This window comes from Carcharhinus amblyrhynchos, chromosome 4 (genome assembly GCF_965287045.1).
Source record: "Carcharhinus amblyrhynchos chromosome 4, sCarAmb.v2.hapA, whole genome shotgun sequence".
Classification (NCBI taxonomy): Eukaryota; Metazoa; Chordata; class Chondrichthyes; order Carcharhiniformes; family Carcharhinidae; genus Carcharhinus; species Carcharhinus amblyrhynchos.
Window position 1 is genome coordinate 47,992,169 of NC_137327.1, and position 21,619 is coordinate 48,013,787.

Sequence of the window (21,619 nt, forward strand, 5' to 3'; positions counted from 1 at the left end):
TGTGATGGTCATTTTGAAATGTTTGTAATGTTCTTTCAAATATTTTACAAATAAAGTATATATTTTTACAAAACAAATGGGATTTTGGCGTCTCAAATGTTTTGTTTTCAGTCTTTAATTCTGGTAAATTACCCTTGGAAACGGCAGGATTGAAAATCCCTCAGCCAGCCAATAATTCCACCTTAACTGTCACTGTTCGCTTAAAATATCCTTCACTTTTGTAAAAATAGTGGCTGTTAAAACACCCTCAACCTTCCCTCGTCACTTTATTAACTCTAATCCATATCCTTCAATTCAACTTTCCAAATGATTAAATGGGTGATAAATCCCATTTTGGAAATGGAAAACACTTCTGTTTTGTTAGAATAAAATTTATTAATTTTCAAACAGGAAAAGGCAAGATTCCACAGGATAAAATTACCACAAAGTCCAAAAGTTCTGGTAAACATATTTAGTTCGCCACTAAGCTTTACAGCATTTCAGGACCAGCCTTTACATGTAACCAATCCAACATTGTTGTCTACTGCAGTGCTAGATTTTTGTTATGCCTAAATGTTAGATTAGATTTGCTTCTTCTACTTTTCTTCTACCTGTGTACAAAAGTATTCCGTACTAATTGGAGCTGAAAGCAACAAAAATAACAAGTATTCCTGAAAAAGAGGCATGCTGTTGAAACTTTTCATCTTGTGCTTATCAGGACAGATACAAGAATGCCAAATTTCAACAGGAGCAACAAATGATCCTGCATGAGAAAAGAGTGCTTTTTGGTTGGTAAATGGACTCCGAATGGTCAAGATGTTCCTTGGAGGATTTAGTGCATTTTTTTTGCACTTGTGCAATACCTGGACATATTCCTTTTGCTCTGGAAGACAGGGCCCTGCATAGGAATATATGTAGCTTCTAGTAAATATAAATGAGCCACATCATGAGCCCAACTGATAATTTTAAACTGGTCATTCATGTAATTGTTAGCATACTCAGGATTATTCAACAAGTGCTGGCTAATCATGAATCACATCAAATAGCAGACATTACGTTCTGAGTTTTGCAAGCACAGAATAGTTTTGGATAGCCAGTACTCTACCCTATAGTGAACAGCTCAAGGGATGTGCTGTCTGATATGATATGCCAGTCATTGGGATGTACGGTCAACATACCTGGCATTTCACAGGCACTGAAATTCACATATCATGTTACTAACTTGTGTGGTTGGCAGAATGACTTTTTGACTTGACAGCATTCTACTACTGGAAAATAGCAACTGTGTGATCATCTCAACAAATTGATCAATAGGTGAATCTAGCTGTTTTACACTGCTACTATACAGTAGCAACACAATTGATATTTTCCAAGAATGGGATGCTGCTGTAAAGCCAAAAAGATATTCTGCCTCTTGCACTAATAAGTAACGTGGTACCTGAATCTCAATACCGATTCATTACCAGAAATGGGGGTTGCACAACCCAACAGCTGGCAGATCATATCAAATGGCATGTCACTTTAGCTGTTCACAATAAGAGTATTAACCATACTCAACCATCCCGTGCTTGCAAAACTTGGAACATAACGTCTATTGTTAGATGTGATTCCACAATTGGGCAACACCTGCTGAACAACCTTGAGTATGATAAGAATTACAAAAGCAACTAATTTAATAAGTTGGAACACAATGTGGCTTATTTAAACTTGCTAGGATCTACATGCAGGGAATTACACTCTATAGGCAAAAGGAACATGTCCAGGCTTTTCGTCTTTTTGAATTAAATAAAAGCACAGAGGAAAATAGTTCCCTGGTACATTCTCCATGTTAACACCTCAACTAGAGTCCCCTTGCCAACTAACTTGCACCCTTTTCTCACGTGGAACAAGTTTCTGCTCCCTCTGGAATTTGGCACTCTTGTATTTATCTTGATGAGGGCAAGGAAAAAGCTTTGGCATCTTTTTAAGCAAATACTCAAGCAATACTATCAAAAAGAACAAGGTTGATTTAAAAACAAAGTGTCTCTTCCGAAAAGTAATAATTAGTTTCTGGTAAAAGGTGCAATATCAAAAACATTTGGCCCAGTTTTTCTATTTCCACTAGCTGAGGTTTTGACTATTTTATTTTAGTTCAGATATACGTATTTCCTGTTTCTTTTTTTAATTAAGCTTATCCTCCCCACCCTTCTTTCAATTAACTAAACTGTTGAAAATTAACACAAGTTTAAATCTAGTCAATTCAAAACACAATCCTTGAAATTAATTGATAATTCACTTTTTTTGCAATAATTTCTTATTTCATTATGCATATTTCAAATTATTGGACAATTCAACTTTTAAGCACTTTGTAATCAAAACTTAAAGGGACCAGGAATTAGATTTCTTTAAATGTTGTTTTCTATGACTTGATCTGGTTGCAGAGAGCTTCTCGTTGGATTTAAAACATCTGGTCAGGTAATCCTACTCAGATTTCCACAGGCTTGCTGTGGAATTTTGCAGGGGGTAGGCAATTGCAAAATCCATCAGACATCAAAAAAGAAGCAAATATTTGGTTTGTCATTAGTTTGTCATACATAAATTTATCTAAAGTGGAAAATACTTTCAGCACATAGCCTATCAAAAAAAGAGTGGTATTACAAAATTCTCCTAAAAAATCTGCGATAATAATTCAGTGTTAACCATTTTTAACTTTCAGGAAGCGTGAGAAGTATCACAAATTTGAATAAATTGCAAGGCATATCTCAGAGTCCAAAATACAATGCAATATAAAGTCAAGACAAATGACTTAAAATTACATCAAGAACAGTCTGTCTAATATTTACATACCTAATGTCAAACAATGCAGTAATTAACATCACCACATATTGAGGAATTCAAAAGACTACCAATAATTTAGGACATTAATAAACTATAATAACAATTGTGGTAATTTCAACAAATAGTAAATTTGTATGAAAAATGGACATACTAAACTAGGGGACAAAGTGCTTTCAATTTAGTTTGGATTCTAATGGAAATCAGCTAAGTGAGAAGAAAAGAAGAAAAGCACATAGGCAGTTTTTCAATAGGCACTGAAAACTGTCCATTTATTTTTGAACTGGATCCAGCATCTGCCACACATTGAGTTGCCGGACTCAGCATGCTGCTGTAAGTAGGCACAGTGTGGATGGAGACTGGACAGTCATTCACAGGCCCTGCTCAATCAATCCTCAAGTATTCAGTACAGGAGGCCAGGAGTCACACTCTTTAACCTGGAGTCCTCATAAAGGATGCAAAAATAAATATGACAAGCTTTGTACCCTCACCCTCCCATCATAACTGCTTTGTTGTAAGGGATCAATCTTAGTGACAATAGTACAGTCATTGGCAATCTGAGCATTGATCTATTCAAAAACAATGTACTCAGGTTATTTATGAATCATATATGCTAATTGCCTACTCATTCTTCAAACTCACTGCCAAAATACATCAATGTGCAATATTCATGATTCTTAGAAGGAGGACCTGCAGCATGATAACCAGTTCATCCAGTCTTAAAGATAATTTCTGTTATTTCCGCTCTGCTTCCAAGTCTCATTGGAATCCCGTAGTAAATTGTCCCAGGGGTTACGTACACCAAACTGTTCTCACCAACTTTGTAAAGACCTTCAAAGTATGGATTCAAAAAATAAGCAGCAATTGCCAGAGGAAAAATCTGCCCAGCATGGGTATGACCTGTTGAAAGGAAGAATAAAACAAATTAGATGTTACATTTGTACTAATAATTCTAAACAGGAGGATTTAGTGAATTAAAATAACGCAATCAAAGTGGTGAAACACATGTTCACTACAACTATGACGCCCAGGTCTTTCACAGATAGAGTACATAATCAGTCTTTTGGACTCAATATCTTTCAGTTTATTCCCTTGTAAAAGATACAGTTGTACCCAATTATGTCTATGTTCAGTGTACTAATATACACCTGTATATCATGCAATCACTTCGCCATCTCATGAATAAGTTGAAAAGGCTGGGAAGCATGGTGGCACAGTGGTTAGCACTGCTTCCTCACAGCGCCAAAGACCTGGGTTCAATTCCAGCATTGGGTGATTGTCTGTGCAGAGTTTGCACATTCTCCTTGTGTCTGCGTGGGTTTCCTCCAGGTGCTCCAGTTTCTTCCCACAGCCCAAAGATGTGCAATTTAGTTTGACTGGCCATGCTAAATTGCCCATTAGTATCTGGGAGATTAGTAGGGCAGATATGTTGGTTACGGGGATAGGGCCTGGGTGGGATTGTTATTGGTGAAGGTGCAATAGGCCAAATGGCCTCCATCTGCACTGTAGATATTCTATGATTTTTAACTATAAGAGACGAGACGCAGAGAACACTCTCACACATATCATACAAATAGAAGAGTAAGAAATATTTTCTACATTTCAAAATATTCATTATCTTTAAAGCACATGAGATGGCTTAGTGTTGTGAAAGGCACTAAATGCAAGTCCTTTCTTTCATATAAATGCAACATTTAAGCTAATGAGACTCAGGGAGCATAAAAGTAGTAAAGAACAGTTCTCCTGATTGAGAATCCAATATTTCTTTACTTGCAGGGAATCCTATTTGCACATGACTGAAGAATTAGCAGGAATAATTGTGGCATCAACAAGGCTGCATTCTATTGCTTTATGTAGTTTATTCCTATTCACAATGCCTTTGAACATAATTCCCTGCTGTAAGTACAGCATCAAATAATTTGTGAATGGAATTGACATGGGTTGGGGTGGAGGGGAATTTTTCAGTCTGCTTGTGGCAATTCCTGCAGAAAGTTTTAAAGATCGGGCATTTCTGGTCACACAGCAGATGCAACTGGAAAATCCCACCCAGGATTTTTTTTTTGCCAAGTGATTGTGTGCTCCTATACAACATCAATTACATTGAGTACTAAAATAAAAGAGCACCTGATGATGTCTGTGAATGTCTTACCTGGCAAACAAACTTCCATGAACCTTTTAATCACCAAAATAAAGCCAATTCATTAATTTTGCCTGATAAGAACATAAGAACATAAGAAATAGGAGCAGGAGTAGGCCATCCAGCCCTTCGAGCCTGCCCCGCCATTCAATAAGATCATGGCTGATCTGTCACTGCTCAGTTCCACTTTCCCGCCCTCTCCCCATAACCCTTAATCCCCTCTCTTATCAAAAACCCATCAACCCGCGTCTTAAAAATATTTAGTGAGGCAGCCTCCACCACTTCAACGGGCAGAGAATTCCAGAGATTCACCACCCTTTGAGTGAAGAAGTTCCTCCTCAACTCCGTTCTAAACCGCCCCCCTTTTATCTTGAGGCTGTGCCCCCTAGTCCTATTGTCTTTTTTGAGCGGGAAGAGTCTTTCCACCTCTATCCTATCCATCCCATTCATCATCTTATACGTCTCAATGAGATCTCCTCTCATTCTTCTAAACTCTAACGAGTACAAGCCCAGTTTATTCAGCCTCTCCTCATAGCTCAACCCCGGTATCAGCCTAGTAAACCTCCTCTGCACTCCCTCCAAGGCCAAAATATCTTTGCGCAGGTGCGGCGCCCAAAAATGCACACAGTACTCCAGTTGCGGCCTCACCAATGCCCTATACAGCTGCAGCAAGACCTCCCTACTTTTATATTCAATCCCCCTCGCTATGAAGGCCAGCATCCCATTCGCCTTCCTGACCACCTGCTGCACCTGCAAGCTGGGTTTTTGCGACTCATGCACAAGGACCCCGAGGTCCCTCTGCACCGTCGCCTGCTGCAGTTTTTCGCCCCGTAAGTAATAGTCCTTCCTACCATTCTTCCTACCAAAGTGGACCACCTCACACTTGCCAACATTAAATTCCATTTGCCATTTCCTGGCCCATTCGCCCAGCCTATCTAGATCCTTCTGCAGACTCTCCACACCCTCCGCACAATTTGCCGTTCCCCCAATCTTGGTGTCATCAGCAAATTTCGACACTCTACACTCGGTTCCCTCCTCCAGATCATCTATATAAATGGTAAAAAGCTGAGGCCCCAGCACCGACCCCTGGGGCACTCCACTAGTCACCATCCACCAATCCGAATAGCACCCGTTGACCCCCACTCTCTGCCTCCTATTTGACAACCAATCCTCTATCCACGCTAACACCCTACCCCCAACTCCATGTCCCTCGACCTTCTGCAATAACCTCTTGTGAGGTACTTTGTCAAACGCCTTCTGAAAATCTAGAAAGACCACATCCACCAGCTCTCCTCTATCCACCACCCTAGACACATCCTCATAGAACTCCAGTAAATTTGTCAGACACGACTTCCCTTTAACGAAACCGTGTTGCGTCTGCTCTATCAAGCAATTCCCTTCAAGATGCCTTGCAATTTCCTCCTTAATGACAGATTCTAACATTTTACCTATCACAGACGTTAAACTAACCGGCCTATAATTCCCCGCCTTTTGCCTGGCACCCTTCTTAAACAACGGCGTCACATTAGCCGTTTTCCAATCATCCGGCACTTCCCCGGAATCCAGCGATGTTTGGAAAATAACCACCAAGGCATCCACTATCACCTCCGCCATTTCTTTCAGAACCCTCGGATGCATTCCATCCGGTCCTGGGGACTTGTCCACAATCAGCCCCTCCAGTCTGTCGAGCACCGCCTTTCTAGTAACAGTAATGTCATTAAGACCCTCCAGTCCTACCACCTTTCCATCGCTAACACCCGGCAAATTATTCACGTCCTCCTCCGTGAAGACAGAAACAAAAAAGTTATTCAATACCTTAGCCATATCCTCATTCCCTACCACTAGGTCCCCTTTCTCATCCTCAAAAGGACCAACATTCACCCTAGCCAGCCTCTTCCTTTTTATATATTTATAAAAACTCTTGCTATCCTTTTTTATATTAAGCGCTAGCCCAGCTTCATAGTTTCTCCTACCCTTCCTTATCAACTTCTTTGTCAATCTTTGTTGACATTTAAACCTCTACCAATCCTCTTCTCGCCCACTACTCTTAGCTACTCTAAATTCCTCCGCTTTTAGTTTAACACTTTCCTTCACCTCCTTCGTTATCCACGGCTTATTACCTCTCCTCCTACTATCCTTTTTGACCATCGGAATAAATTTCTGTTGAGCACCAAGAAAGATCTCCTTAAAGATCCTCCACCGCTCCTCAACAGACCCTCCCTCCAACGCGCTCTCCCAGTCCACATTCGCCAATTCTTCTTTCATCCTACCGTACTCCCCTCTATTCAAACAAAGGACACGTGTCCGGGAACCCACTTTCTCCTCCTCCATCTGCACCAGAAACTCCACCATACAATGATCACTCTCCCCAAGAGGATCCTTCACCGCAAGGTCCCTAATTCTACCCGCTTCATTACATAGCACCAGATCCAAGATAGCTCGCTCCCTCGTCGGCTCCAACACACACTGTTCGAGGAAACTATCCCGGCAGCATTCCAAGAACGCTTCCTCGAGCCCCCCACGTCCAACATGGGTCGACCAATCAATATGCAGATTGAAATCCCCCATAACTACGGCCGTCCCATTCCCGCACGCCGCACTTATTTGCGCGTTAACAGCCCGCCCCATCTCCAGATTATTATTCGGGGGCCTATAGACGACACCCACCAGCGTCTTCCTCCCTTTGCTGTTCCTAATCTCCACCCACAACGATTCCACCCTCTGCTCCTTGGCTCCAATATCATCCCTTGCTACCACCGTGATGCTATCCTTAATCAGCAGAGCTACGCCCCCCCCTTTTCCCTCCTGTCTATCCTTCCTAAACACTTGATAGCCCTGTACATTCAGCTCCCAGTCCCTGTCACCCTGCAGCCACGTCTCTGTAATGGCCACCAGATCGTATCCATTTGTGTCGATCTGCGCCATCAGCTCATCCACTTTATTCCGAATGCTTCATGCATTCAGATAAAGTGCTTTCATCCCAGCCTTCACCTGGACCCTATTTGCCGCAACGCCACCAACTATACTCACGCCCCCTACTCCCTCTATTATTGGGACATCCTCGGCCTCTTCCCTTACATGTACACTCTCCTTAACTTTAGACCTCCTAAGGTCACCTACCCTCGCACCCTCCCCCCCCCTAATTAGTTTAAAGCCCTGTCTACAGTCCTCTTTACTCGATTCGCCAGCACTCTGGTCCCAGCACGGTTCAGACCAACCCCATCCCGCCCGAACAGGTCCCACCTACCCCAATACTGGTGCCAATGCCCCATAAATTCAAACCCATTCCTCCCACACCAATCCCTGAGCCACCCATTCACTTCCTTAATCCTGTCAACCTTACGCCCATCTGCACACGGTTCAGGCAGTAGCCCAGAGATAACCACCTTGTCGGTTCTACTTTTTAATTCCATTCCCAGCTTTTCATACTCCCTCCCCAGATCCTCAGTCCGCATTTTGCTTACGTCGCCGGCACCCACATGAACCACAACGACCGGATTCTCATCCTCCCACTCCAGGTTCCTCTGCAGCCCAGCTGCGACATCCCGTACCCGAGCACCAGGCAGACAACACACCCTTCTGTGCACTTTGTCATTGTGACAAAGGACAGTGTCAATACCCTTCACCCCACTATCCCCAATAACTACTACGTTCCTTTTCCCTTTCTCTTTGCCTATGTCCTGCTGCAGCACTGTACCGTGTGCAGCTTGCTCACCAACCTCACCTGCCTCGTTCTCGTCCAGCCTGGAAGCAAGAACCTCAAACCTGTTATGCAGATTAAGAGGCTGAGGCCTCCGCTCCTCACCCCCCTTCCTCCTCCCAGTAGCCCCCTCTTGTCCCTGACCCTTAGAGTTAGCCAGTCTAGGGGGGATGGATGTCACTTGCACCCCATTGACAATGGCACCCTCTCTCCCCTTGATGAGCCTCAGTGTCTGTAGCTCAGAGGCCAGCTCATTTACCCTGAGCTGGAGCTCCTCCAGCAACCTGCACTTACTGCAGACATGGTCACTGGGATGAACCCTAGGGTCCACCAGTTCCCACATCATACAGAAACCACACATCACATGCCCCTCCATTATTCACTGTAGTAGTTTTGAAAAAATTTTTTTTTTTTTGTTTTTCGAACGAACTCACCTGGCCTTTCTTTCAAGCCCTTTTTGATATTAAGCCCTAGTAGCTCACTCTGCTTCCCTCTCACTCCGCTGCCCACTGTCTACACCAGGCCTCCTTTTAAACCTGGCGCTGATTTAAATCTGATGGCCCACAACTGCCTGCTAACCACTCCCTCAGAATAAACCCTCTGGAACTAAAGGAACCACTTAAAGGCTTTCCTGGGATCTTTATAAAGGTCAGTTAGCAAGGTTATAATCCAACTTTGTTTTCCGCTTCAAAATTTTGCTCATATTCTCTTTTGAAGGCAATAACTCATCAAGAACCCACAGTACCAGTTGTTTCCAACACCTTAATCACACGTGGAACACAAGGGTGAGAGGGCATTGCAGTGGAGCCTGTACCTGCCCTGACTTGATACTCAAACATGCACAACACATGGATCGTTGGCTTACTTCTGCACCCCACCTCACCATTAGTTCATCTTGGAATGATCAGCATTTCCACCACTGTCCTAGCTAAGATCAGCATAGTCCAGCATTCAAGACTGAGATCCTCAGGCCTACGCAATTCAGCAATACATCAGTGCATCAGATTATTTCAGTTTATCCATCTTCATTATTTCCCTTCCAGTGGTTCTATGTTTTACATCTTCTCCTGTCCATGAAGACAAGCCATGAGTTCTGCCCTCAGGCCTTCATTGTTGCTTTTCTGCAAATAGGAAGCATGCAAGGCTGACACTCCTCCAATATCAACTCCTTTCTTGCAAGCAGTCACTTTATACATTAGCAATCTAAATTTGAAAATTACTGAGAAAAGAGGGTTGCAAACCTGTGTCCTACCTGTCCTTGACAAATTGGCAGTAGCCAACAAGCTGCCTGTAAGTCAGAAGCATTATATTTCCCGCGCTAACTGCACAATGGAACAACATAATCCTGATTCCATCTGACAACCTTTAAATGGGGGGTGGGGGGTAGGAGTTAATTAAGTAACAGATCTTTTATTGTACGGATTATTTAGCAAGAGTGGAAACATAACTATAATCTTTAATATAGGCTGATGGGTGGACAAGATTCTTTAATACATTTTTTGCGCAATGGTGATGCTAGTGTCTGACTGTTGACAATTGAGTGAAGTCATTATGTCAGTATGTCTGAAATCAGTGCAAGGAATGGATCCTTAAGCAAATGCCACATACCCAGCAGTATAGCATCTACCATGGTTTCTGTCACATTTCAGTGCAGAGAAATATTCTAATGTTATCAGATTCTATTTTTAAACATGAGACCACCAGCAGTCAGGCTGTCAGACAGTACAGCAACACCCTGCATCAAGGCAGCTACTCCTGGCAATCTAGAAGCTGGCATCAACATTTCCACTGGAAGGCAGCAGGTAATTTTGGGGAGATAAAGGGAGTAATTGTAAATAATTTGGCCTATTTGTTGAGCAGACTGCAATTCTCTGGATTGCTAATTATTCTCCCCCACGTCAAGGACAAGTGGCATGCCTGCTGATTGGTCCACAAAAGTTGCGTAGGGCCCCAATTCTAAGTACGGAATAAGGGTCTCGTCACAAACAGTAGCATCCAAACCCATTTCAAGTTGCCCCTTGAACTTTTGGTGGTTATTGAACAAGTCTTTGTTTAAAATTAATGTATTTACCTACCAACCTAATTCCAGTGTAAGAGGGCAATGGGCCTTCAAACGACACTGTCATAGAGGGTCGGATATCAAACAATGATGAGACGGAATTCAGGAATGTGATAGAGAATCTGGTGAACTGGTGCAGCAACAATAATCTCTCCCTCAATGTCAACAAAATGAAGGAGATTGTCATCAACTTTAGGAAGCGTAGAGGAGAACATGCCCCTGTCTACATAAACAGGGACAAAGTAGAAAGGGTCGAGAGCTTCAAGTTTTTAGGTGTCCAGATCACCAACAATATGTCCTGGTCCCCCCATGCCAACACTATAGTTAAGAAAGCCCAGCAATGCCTCTATATTCTAAGAGGAAGGAAATTTGGCATGTCAGCTACGACTCTCACCATAGAAAACATGCTTTCTAGTTGTATCACAGCTTGGTATGGCTCCTGTTCTGCCCAAGACCACAAGAAACTACCAAGGTCATGAATAGAGCCCAAACCATCATGCAAACCAGCCTCCCATCCATTGACTCTGTCTACACTTCCCATTGCCTCGGCAAAGCGGCCAGCATAGTTAAGGACCCCATGCATCCTGGAAATTCTCTCTTCCACCTTCTGTCGGAAAAAGATACAAAAGTCTGAGGTCATGTACTAACCGACTCAAAAACAGCTTCTTCCCTGCTGCCATCAGACTTTTGAATGGACCTACCTTGCATTAAGTTGACCTTTCTTTACACCCTAGCTATAACTGTAACACTACATTCTGCACTCTCTCATTTCTTTCTCCATGAACAGAATGCTTTGTCTGTATAGCGCACAAGAAACAATACTTTTCACTGTATGTTAACACATGTGACAATAAATCAAATCAAAATCAAATCAAATACTGTTTACATAAACTCACAGGTCATTATGAACAGATGTTCCTCTCAAACTTCAAATACCATATTCTAGAAACTCTCCCCACTCTGTTGAAATCAGAATTAATTGCATTGAGTCCAACCATAATTCATTCTTTACCAGATGTTTGAAATGTGGAAGTCTTTGTTTCCTTCAATCTTTCCTTTACCTCAAATTCTACTTCTAAAAAGCCAAACTTAGCAATGTTCAATCAATGCTAACAAATTTTTTTTTCTCACCTACTCTTTTTAACCTTGGTGTACTGCACCATGGGCCTTGCAGCTTAACTTAGGTTTTTTTTAAAAAATTTCCTTGCCTCACTAACATGAGTAATACCTAATTTTAAAATTCCATAAAGCTGTTTAGAGCCTTTCTCTCCCCTCCCCATTGTTTCTAAACTGTCACAATGTTAATGTTTCTAAATTCAAGTAATGACTCAAAGCTACAGATGTCAAATAAAAGAACTAACCCTCCCTCTCTAGAGGATTTACCACAATAGTAGAAAACACTTATGGCATTTTATTTTGAAAGGCCACACCCTTAAGACTGCTCATTATACCATCTCTGACCAGCCACCTCAGCATTCATTACAGTGTGGTTCCAGGAAGCACATATTAAAGCTAAAGTACCATAACAGACTTGCCATTATCTTAAGGATCTGTGAGCACTCTGGATGTATCATTGTTCTTCCAAGCTGTTAGTATTTCACCAGCTTTTATGGATATCTGAGAAACACAAACTGATCAATGACTGCCACTGCAATAGCGGATGCCACCAAAGGCAGCCTTTCATTCTACAATATTTACTTTCTCTAGCTTCCAACTACTGTGTCATGTATCTTAAAATCCCACTTGATCACTCTGTGTCAAGTTATCTTCACCAGTAAAAAGTCAGTTAAGAAAAAGTGACTGCAATATTGTGTGTCCTGTGGTTTACAAACTCTTCAGTCACAGGTGCCAAAACTCTTGACTTGGTAATCAGATTAAGTTACATATAGGTAAGAAAGCTGGAGTTAGCAAGGCAGAATAGATGCAATTGCCACTGTAGATATTCAATGTTCTGCACAGCTTACATCTGTTCTTAGGACACTAGTCCTGCTTGACAGCTTTCAGCCTAAATCCATCGGTTTCTTTCTAAACTCTGTTTAATGCTGAGGTGTAGAAGTACGAATTCACTGAGGTCCATTACTCCATTCCTTCCAACACTAAATAGATATGGCTTGGGGCAACACTAAACAGATATGGCTTGGGGCAACACTAAACAAACAGATATGGCTTGGGGCAGTTCAAAAAGAGTTTGCTAGCATTTAAAATCAGATGGTTCTGCAAATACCAGGAACATCGGAGCTATTGGACAGCCACAATTGTCAGGATAAAGCATAACTTCACACAATAATTGTCTATGACGATTAGACAGGGCCTCAGGTAGTGACCTGAAAACGGTGCCAGGATCACCATTTAAGAAACATTTCATTTATGCTGGTGCTCTGGCCGTCACCATCTTGGATGGGATCCTGAAAACAGTGATCAAAATGCCCACTTGTTCCAGATGGGATGGCACTTGTAATATAAAAAGCAATGTCATATAAGATTCCATTGAGTTATAAAGCCACAGGAACAGAAAAAGGAGGCCATTTGCTTCAATAAGGTCACCTCTAATTCTTTTAAACTCCAACGTGTACAGGCCCAACCTATCAGCCCCTCCTCATAAGAAAATCCTTCCATACCAGGGACCAACCTAGTGAACCTTCCCTGGACTGTCTCAAATGTCAGTATATCTTTCCATAGATAAGGGAACCAAAACGGTTCTAAGTATTCCAGATGTGGTCCAGCTAGGGCCTTGTATAGTTTTAGCAAGGCTTTCCTGTTTTTACACTCCATTCCCTTTGAAATAAAGGCCAGCATTCCATTTGCCTCCCCTATTATCTACTGAACTTCCATAGTAGCATTAGTGATTTATGCATAAAGACTCCCAAATCCCTCTTTCTCCATTTAAGTAATATTCAGCTTTTCTTCTTCCTACCCAAGTGCATATCTTCACATTTTCTTACTTTATATTTGATCTGACAGGGTTTTGCCTATTTACTTAGCCTGTCTATATCCCTCTGTAGATTCTGTGCATCATCTTCAACATTTGCCTTCCCACCTATTTTTGGCAATATTTCATTCACTTCCCTTGTCCAAGTCATTTGCATATATTGTAAATAATAGTGGCCTCAACACTGATTCCTGTGGTGATTTCTGATTCCTCGGTGTAGCATTTTCAGTTCGGTGTAGTGTTCTCTATAAGGCACCAGCATCAGCAGGCAAGCAACATTGTGATTCTTTAACCAATTAGATGAAAAATCTTCACTGAGTCACATTCTTTTCTAAACCAGAAATAGAATACTAATTTATAATAAAAGCTATGTACAAAAAGTGAAATAAAGGGAGGGAAAAAAGTTCTTCTTAAGAAGTGCCGTGATGTTTTATTAAGTGCTGAAAATACAAGCAGTAGTTGGAAAGAGAAAGTAAAGGTTTATTTTAATTTTTGAAATGTACAACAATGATTAAATTCTGAAAAGGGACTTCATACTGTAAAAGAAAAATTTCAGTGCCAGAGAGGATGTTTAGCAGTAATTAAATCTTACCACACCATCAAAATTCACTTATGCCCAAATGTAATCAGTCCTAACTTTTGCTAGCATGTTTAGTGGATAACTATAGACAGGTTCTGAAACTTCCCACCTTTGCACAGATTTCAATCCAGAATCTATTTGCAAGGTACTGCTGGAGCACGGCTTGTAGCACAGCAGGGCAAAGCAGACAGCAACTCCTTGATTTCTGTGTTTAACTGCACATGTGTGAACTCGGAGTCATTCTCTAATTTAATTTAGAAGAGTGGAGTGCAGAAAGCCTCAATATTGTTCTTTCTAGTAAATCTGGACCATAGCTTTTCTGAATGCAAACAACATTTCATTTCTAATAAGTCTCACAAGCAGACAGCTTGGAAAATACAGAGGTAGACTCGATAAATCCTATAGCAGGACTTCAGTAACTAAGTCAAGTGCAGATCTAAAAGGCAGAGTGTTTGTGCAAGCAAGGGACATACTATTTTAGTCAGAGCAAAGCATTAACAATTTTAAAGGCCAGAAGTAATTTTGATTGTCAAAATATTTATAACAGCTTTGATGCTTTTTATGGAGAATTGCAGCATGATAAGAGATCATTCAGATGTTGGCTTTTAACTTTACAGTAATGTTACAGGGAGCAGATGGGAACCTCTAACTCAAATGAACATTATTTTAGGTTGTTGCTCTAATAATTTCACATTGTTACATCAGCTATTCTTTCATTAAAAGATGAAATTAAACAGGCAATAATGGAGGGTGTCCATACCTGAGAGAATCAGGCTGATGTCTGGCCTGCTTTGTAGGGCACGTTCAGCAGCTTTAGGTTGGTGCGCCAGCAACACTACAGCATCTTTGGTACTGCAACCATCCAACGCTTTCTCTAAGTCCATACCATGTCCAGGATACCTATACAGAAAACACATCAATCAGACTATGAGATTATAAGTAAGTTGTTAATATTACACAGTTGGAATGATCTAGCCTGTTCCCTTACTGTCCCCATTTCTGTAGGATATAAAGAGGGATAGGATTTGTTCATTGGCTCTAAGCTTGTTCAGAGCCAATTTCATGCTCTTCACTTACCAGTTTTTCTGAGTTACTAACTGTGGGTTCCTCCAACATGGAACAAAAACCCAACCTATGTATATTTGTATATAATCTCACACCTTATTCTGCCCAAGGAGCTTCCAATAGAGCATCTGGTACAGACCAATTGCAAACAGACGTACAGGAATGCCACTTGCATTCATATGCCAACCTTGTTAATGGAATCAATGGGCTTTCTGAGACAATGCTTCCTAAACATCAGACTCTCAATGGCATCCCTTTCAACCCATAATGGCAATGATATTAGCAGTTCAGTAAACAAAGCCGAATTCCAGGCTTTGTTTACTATCCTTTGTTGAAGTCACTGTGGTGAAGGAAGGTCATAGAATCCTACAGGTGGCTATTCAGCCCAGCGAGTCTGCACCGACCATGATCCTACCCAAGCCCTATCCCCAAAACTCCATGCACTTACCCTAGCTAGTCCACAGCACAATGGGGCAATTTAGCTTGGCCAATCCACCTAACCCATATATCTTTGGACTGTGGGGGGAAACCTACGCAGACATGGCACAGACAGTGACCCAGGCAGGAACTGAACTTGGGTCCCTGGTGCTGTGAGACAGCAGTGCTAACCACAGTGCCACTACATCACCCTGTATGTCCTCAAAATAAAATAAAACACAAAGTAGTCAGTATCACCAGAAATCTACGCAACGTATCACTTGATTTAAATGCTTGCGTCAGGATTCTAACAACTAAGGGGAAGGACAGAAAAACCCAAAGCCTCCCCACTACTTGACAAGAGTTTGTTACCCCTGGTTTTCAGTTTCACTATTTCCACTCCAACCTGGAAGTTAATTGCACTTTGTCTGTCCTTTTAACCAACCTCTCAGAAAGATGCTAAAAGCAGAACTCCCAAAGTTGTGTACTATTTTTGTAATGTTTATTTTTGTTTAAAAGTAGAGGTCTGAATCACATAGAATGGGTGGCTTGAAGCTTAATGATCAGGAAAAGAAAGTTCACAAAGTTCAATTTTTATAAAATCTGTTGTGATTACCCTTACACAATCCTGCATTAAGATTCAGGGAACAAATCGCTGACTTTTGTTAAAAGGGAAACTGATTTAAAAAACTCCTTTTTGCTTTTTGTAAGGTCTTTTTGATGGGGGGGCGGTGGGAGAGGGTGATTGTGTGTGTGTGTGTGTGTGTGGTTGTGTAGGGTGGGACACTAGCTGGGATATGCCAGATATTTGACTTTCAAGAAAAGCTGTTGCATTTTAAGCCTTTGGAAGACATTCCACAAAGGTTAAGTACACAGTGCCAAGATGGAAAATGAAGAACTTACCGTAACATCTCTGCTTCGATGTCATCAACTCCAGCCAGACAGAACCAGTCCTTGTTCTCACTGGGGCTGTAAATCTTGACGTGTTCATTGTGGAGTGGCCGGATTCTTAATGTTTGCAGATGTTTAAACCAGTTAGTGATGTCAACACTGTAATAGTCGTGGTTACCTGGGAGTCATTCAGAAAGATGACTTGCACATTACTATTGCTTATTCAGCCACACTTCCAACAATTGCCTCAAACTAATGAGGTCAGAATGCCAGAAAGTAAAAGAACATAAGAACATAGTGCTTGCCAATATTACAAAATCTAACAACAATAAAAGCTTGAAATCCCTAAGCAAGTGGTGCAAACTAAACACAGACATCCCAGTAAAATTAGCATAATCTAAACTTGAAGATCCTTGAGGGATTGGGTGTATATTAAAGGTAGGAATTTTCCTCATTTGTTTATGGGATGAGAACAACACAGACTAGGCCAGCATTTGTTGCTCATCTTCAATTGCTTTCTTGACCCACTGCTGTTTATCTGGGTGCAGGTATACTGACAGTGCTGTTCAAAAGGAAGTTCCAGTTTTTGACAGTAAAGTGATGCATTTCTAAGCCAGGATGTTATATGATGGAGAAACTTGCAGGTCGTGATGCCCTGTCCTTCCAAGTGGTAGAGGTCATGGCTGCAATTTAGCATCAGCACACTACCAAAAATGGGATTTGTGCCACTGAGAATCTCAAGCACAATCTTCCCTACCCGCAACCCCACCCACCCCGCATCAACATCATGATCTGGTGCAAACCCATGAAGAGCACTAACCTGATTAGTGTAGATTATACCGAATTTAACTATTAGCAGGCTTAATGCCACCACTTCTACCCTCACTGTATGTTCCCATCCACCCAGTGTGATATCACACCACTGCAAATCACTACTAGTTTTCGAAAATATTGAGGTATAGCCTGCATGCGGTGCAGGATATGGCTGGGCCGTGTCCTGGCAATGCCAAGAGCAGGCCCTGTGTTATTTGGGGAGGGCAGTGCCTGTGTTGCCAGTGTGCTTAGGCCCTGTCCTTCCAGCCAGCTGTCAGCACTTTGAAATTGCTCACAGTGCTGTTAAATCAGGTGAGCAAAGGGCATTTGTGAAGCCAGTGAGTTTCACACAACCTTCTCACCTCATACAACACTCCGCAATTTTGGGAAAACTGCACCCCATGTTTGGAACGTTTGGAAGTGTTGTCGAAGGACCCTTGCTGCAGTGCAACATAAAGGTAGTAACACAGTTGCCACTGTGGAGAGAGTGAATGTTTAAGGTTGTGGATGGGGTGATGATCAAGTGGGCTCCTCTATCTTGGATGTTGTTGAGTTTCTTAAGTGTTGTAGAGCTCTAATTCATCCAGGCAAGAAGACAGTATTCCATCACACTCCTGACTGAAGCCTTGTAGATGGTGGACAAACTTTGGGGAGTTAGGAGGTGAATTCATTTGACATAGAATTCTCAACCTTTGACCGGCTTGCATCCATAGTATATATATACGGCTGGTCCAGTCCAGTCTCTGATCAATGGTAACCTCCAAGATGCTGATGATGGGAGATTCAGAGATGGTAATGTCATTAAATGTCAAGACCAGATAGTTAGATTCCCTCTTGTTGGAGATAGTCATTGTGTTCAAGATGGAGGAGTAATGATTCATCAGCTGAGGGAGGACATTAGGTGGCAATCAATCAGCAAGAGTTTTATTGTTCTTGTTTGACCATGAGACTTGTTGAAGACTCCAAGGGTCACTCCTTTCCAACAACATACCACTTCATTGTCACCTCTGTTGGGTCTGGGTCAGAAGAGGAATTATTTGACATGTAAATCTCATAGGTGGGATAGACTATACAGAGATATGGTGATTGAGAGGTCTGAGACATTGGACTTAAGGTATGAGTTGATGAGTATGGCTAGGCAGGCTATTGCTTGACTAGTTTGTGGAGCAACTCTCCTAAATTTGATACACGTCCCCAGATGTTTGTGCAGAGTCCACTGCAGTATCAACTGGATAGGGTGTACCTTTTGTAGCTTTCGGTGCCTAAGTCAAGTGCTGGGTAGTCAGTCAATTATATATTTTTTTCAGCTTTTCTGTAGCCGGGTTTGGTATTTTGTTTATATCCATATTTACCATGCACATCGTGTTTTAATATATCTACAACACACCTGTTTGAAGAAAATGCTTTACAAATTACTCAGCATTTGGTGAACAGTAATTTTTCTAATTAAAGAAGTTTGTTTCATCCTTAGACCACTCGCAGGTTCAGGGAAAGTTCTGCCTTCCTGGACTAACTAGATTTGTAAGTTTTCCATCTTGTATGGTGTGACATTGAAAATGATAATCCACATGCTTAATTCCTACAATTCCCAATTTTTTTAAAATCAAATTTACAAATATACGGTTACAATGTCCGTCACTTGTTAAACAAGGGGAACTTTTACCTGTAACAAAGTATGTTCCTAATTTTGGCATCAGCTGTCGTAGTGGCTCTGTGGCTTTTCGGAGGTTGACTACCTGAGAATCTGTGAGGTCACCAACAATCACAATGATATCTGAAAATCATGCAGTTAATTAGATTATGTTTGTTTTATCACAAACATAAAATAAATCATGGCTCAATCTAAATAATAGTTAATGACAAAAAGATACATCAGAGAACTGGCCAACACTTTCATTAGATTTGCTTTACTTTGAATAATTGCAACAATGAAACACACCAGTCACCCAGCCATGACAGCATCTATCTACACACCTTGAGGAATGAGCACTAATCACAGTTACTCACTTTGTCCCATATCCTTCCACTCACCGACCTAATCTAATGCTCAATGCTGACGGTTTTTGCTGCAGCTACTAAACACCTGCCCCTGCCCCCGCCCCCACACCCCAGGAGTGAATTTCACATCCTCACAACTCTTTGGGAAGAAATTTGTTCTAAATTAGGGAGGAATTCTGTGCCATACAAATCAGGGTAATGTCATGCTAAGTTACAATTACAAAAAGATACATCAGAAAGCTGGACAACAATTTCATTATTATTGCTTTACTTTAAAGTTAAAGTTTACTCATTAGTTACCAGTACCTTAACAGTGCAATGAAGTTACTGTGAAAATCCCTGAGTCACCAAGCTCCAGCGCCTATTTGGGTACACCGAGGGAGAATTTAGCATGGCTAATGCACCTAACCAGCACATCTTTCAGACAATGGGTAAAAACCACAGCATCCAGAGAAAACCCACACAGACATGGGGAGACTGTGCAAACTTCACACAGTGACCCAAGCCAGGAACTGTGAGGCAGCAGTGCTAACCACCGTGCTACCGTGTTGCCAAGTGCCTTCCCAGTAATAATAATCTCAGCTAGGGTCAGAGCAGGAAATGGACAATTGACAACAACAGAGGAAGGCAAAAAAAAATCAGGATATGCACAAAGATGACAGGTGAGGACAGGATTAATTTGATTTCTGATATCCCCACACACAATACATGCCACCCCCTCCACAACCACCCACCCCCTCCTGTCTCCCCAAAACAAAACCCTGAAATTGGCCTACTCCCCAACTTCGGTTACTTATGAAGAGGATACAACCCTAAACTGCAACTGAACTGGTATCTCTCAGCCAGGTAGATTGTAAGTGCTTCAAGAGTAAACAACCAGTGGCCATTAAAGAGGACATATAGCACCCCATGTTCTATTATCACAGGAACATAGAAATTAGGAGCAGGTGCAGACAATTAGGCCCCACAAGCTACTCCACCATTCAATATGTGCACTGCTGATCTACTACCTCAACTCTACTTTCCTGTTCTCGATATGCCTTGATTTACGGAGACCAAATTTCTGTCCAAGCCTTAAGATGAAGCATCCACAGGCATCTTGGGTAAAATTCCAAAGTTTCACTAATTTCTGCTGAAGAAATTTCTCCTCATCTCAATCCTAAACGATTGACCCCCGCCCCCAATAATGTAAGATTGTGCCTGTGTTCTAGATTCCCCAGGCGGAGAAAGTAGCCTCTCAGTGTCTATCTACCCTGTCAAACCTCTTCAGAATCTTATATGTTTCACCTCTCATACTTCTAAACTCTGGACTGGAAAACACAGACCAAATTTACTCAGTCTCTCATCATAAGAGAATCCTCTCATCTCCAGCAGCAATCTCAAGAACGTTTGTTGTGCAGCATCTGATATTAGTACATCCCATCTTAAGTGTGAATACCAAAACTGCACACAACACTCCATGTATGGTTTCATCAAAGCCCTGTGCAATTGTAGCAAGATTTCCTTATTCTTTACTCCCATTCCCTTGAGACAAAGGCCAATATACCATTTATCTTCCTAACTGCTCACTGTACCTGCATGCTAATTTTTTGCATTGTTTGGACAAGTACATTCAAGTCTCGCTGAATATTAATATTTTCATAAACTTTTCACCTTTTAACATGATTATTCTTCTCTATTTTTCAACCAAAATGAATAATCTCACATTTTCACACATTATACTCCATTTGTCACCTTCACGTAACCCTTCCATATCACATTGTGTCCTCCTCTCGGCTTACATTCCCCACAGCTTGTACAGTCAACAAACCAATTAATATTGATTATAAACAGCAGAGGACCCAGCACTGATCCCTGCTGTATTCCACTAGTTACGGCCTGCCAATTTTAAAATGCTCCAATTATCCCTACTCTGCTTTCTGACCGTTAACCAATTCTCTACCCGTACTAATACTTGACCCCCAACTCCTTGAACCCTTATCTTTTAACTTTTCATGTGGCACCTTATCATGTGCCTTTTGGAAAACCAAATACACTAACTACATCTGCTGGTTCCCCATTACCTACAAAAAATTCTGATAAATTTATCTGATTTTCTTTTCATAAAGCCATGCTAATTTTGTTTGATTGTGCCTTGATTTTGTAAGTGCTTTGTTAAGATCTACTTAGTAATAAATTCCAGCATTTTCCCAATGATTGATGTTGGGCTATCTGGTCTGTAGTCCCCAGTTTTCTCC

At 41.5% G+C, this 21,619-nt stretch overlaps 1 protein-coding gene across 1 annotated transcript in view; it reads right to left on the reverse strand.

Annotated features, from left to right (window-relative positions):
- Positions 1-367: 367 nt before the first annotated feature.
- The window catches only part of tmppe (transmembrane protein with metallophosphoesterase domain), a 33,677-nt gene continuing 12,425 nt past the window's right edge, over positions 368-21,619 (reverse strand). The window contains exons 2-5 of the mRNA XM_080187107.1: positions 19,048-19,158; positions 16,584-16,749; positions 14,959-15,098; positions 368-3,693 (exon numbers count right to left, since the gene is read on the reverse strand). Of these exons, the coding sequence (XP_080043233.1) occupies positions 3,503-3,693; positions 14,959-15,098; positions 16,584-16,749; positions 19,048-19,158 (608 nt within the window). The 3' untranslated portion in view covers positions 368-3,502. The remainder of the gene's footprint in view (positions 3,694-14,958; positions 15,099-16,583; positions 16,750-19,047; positions 19,159-21,619) is intronic.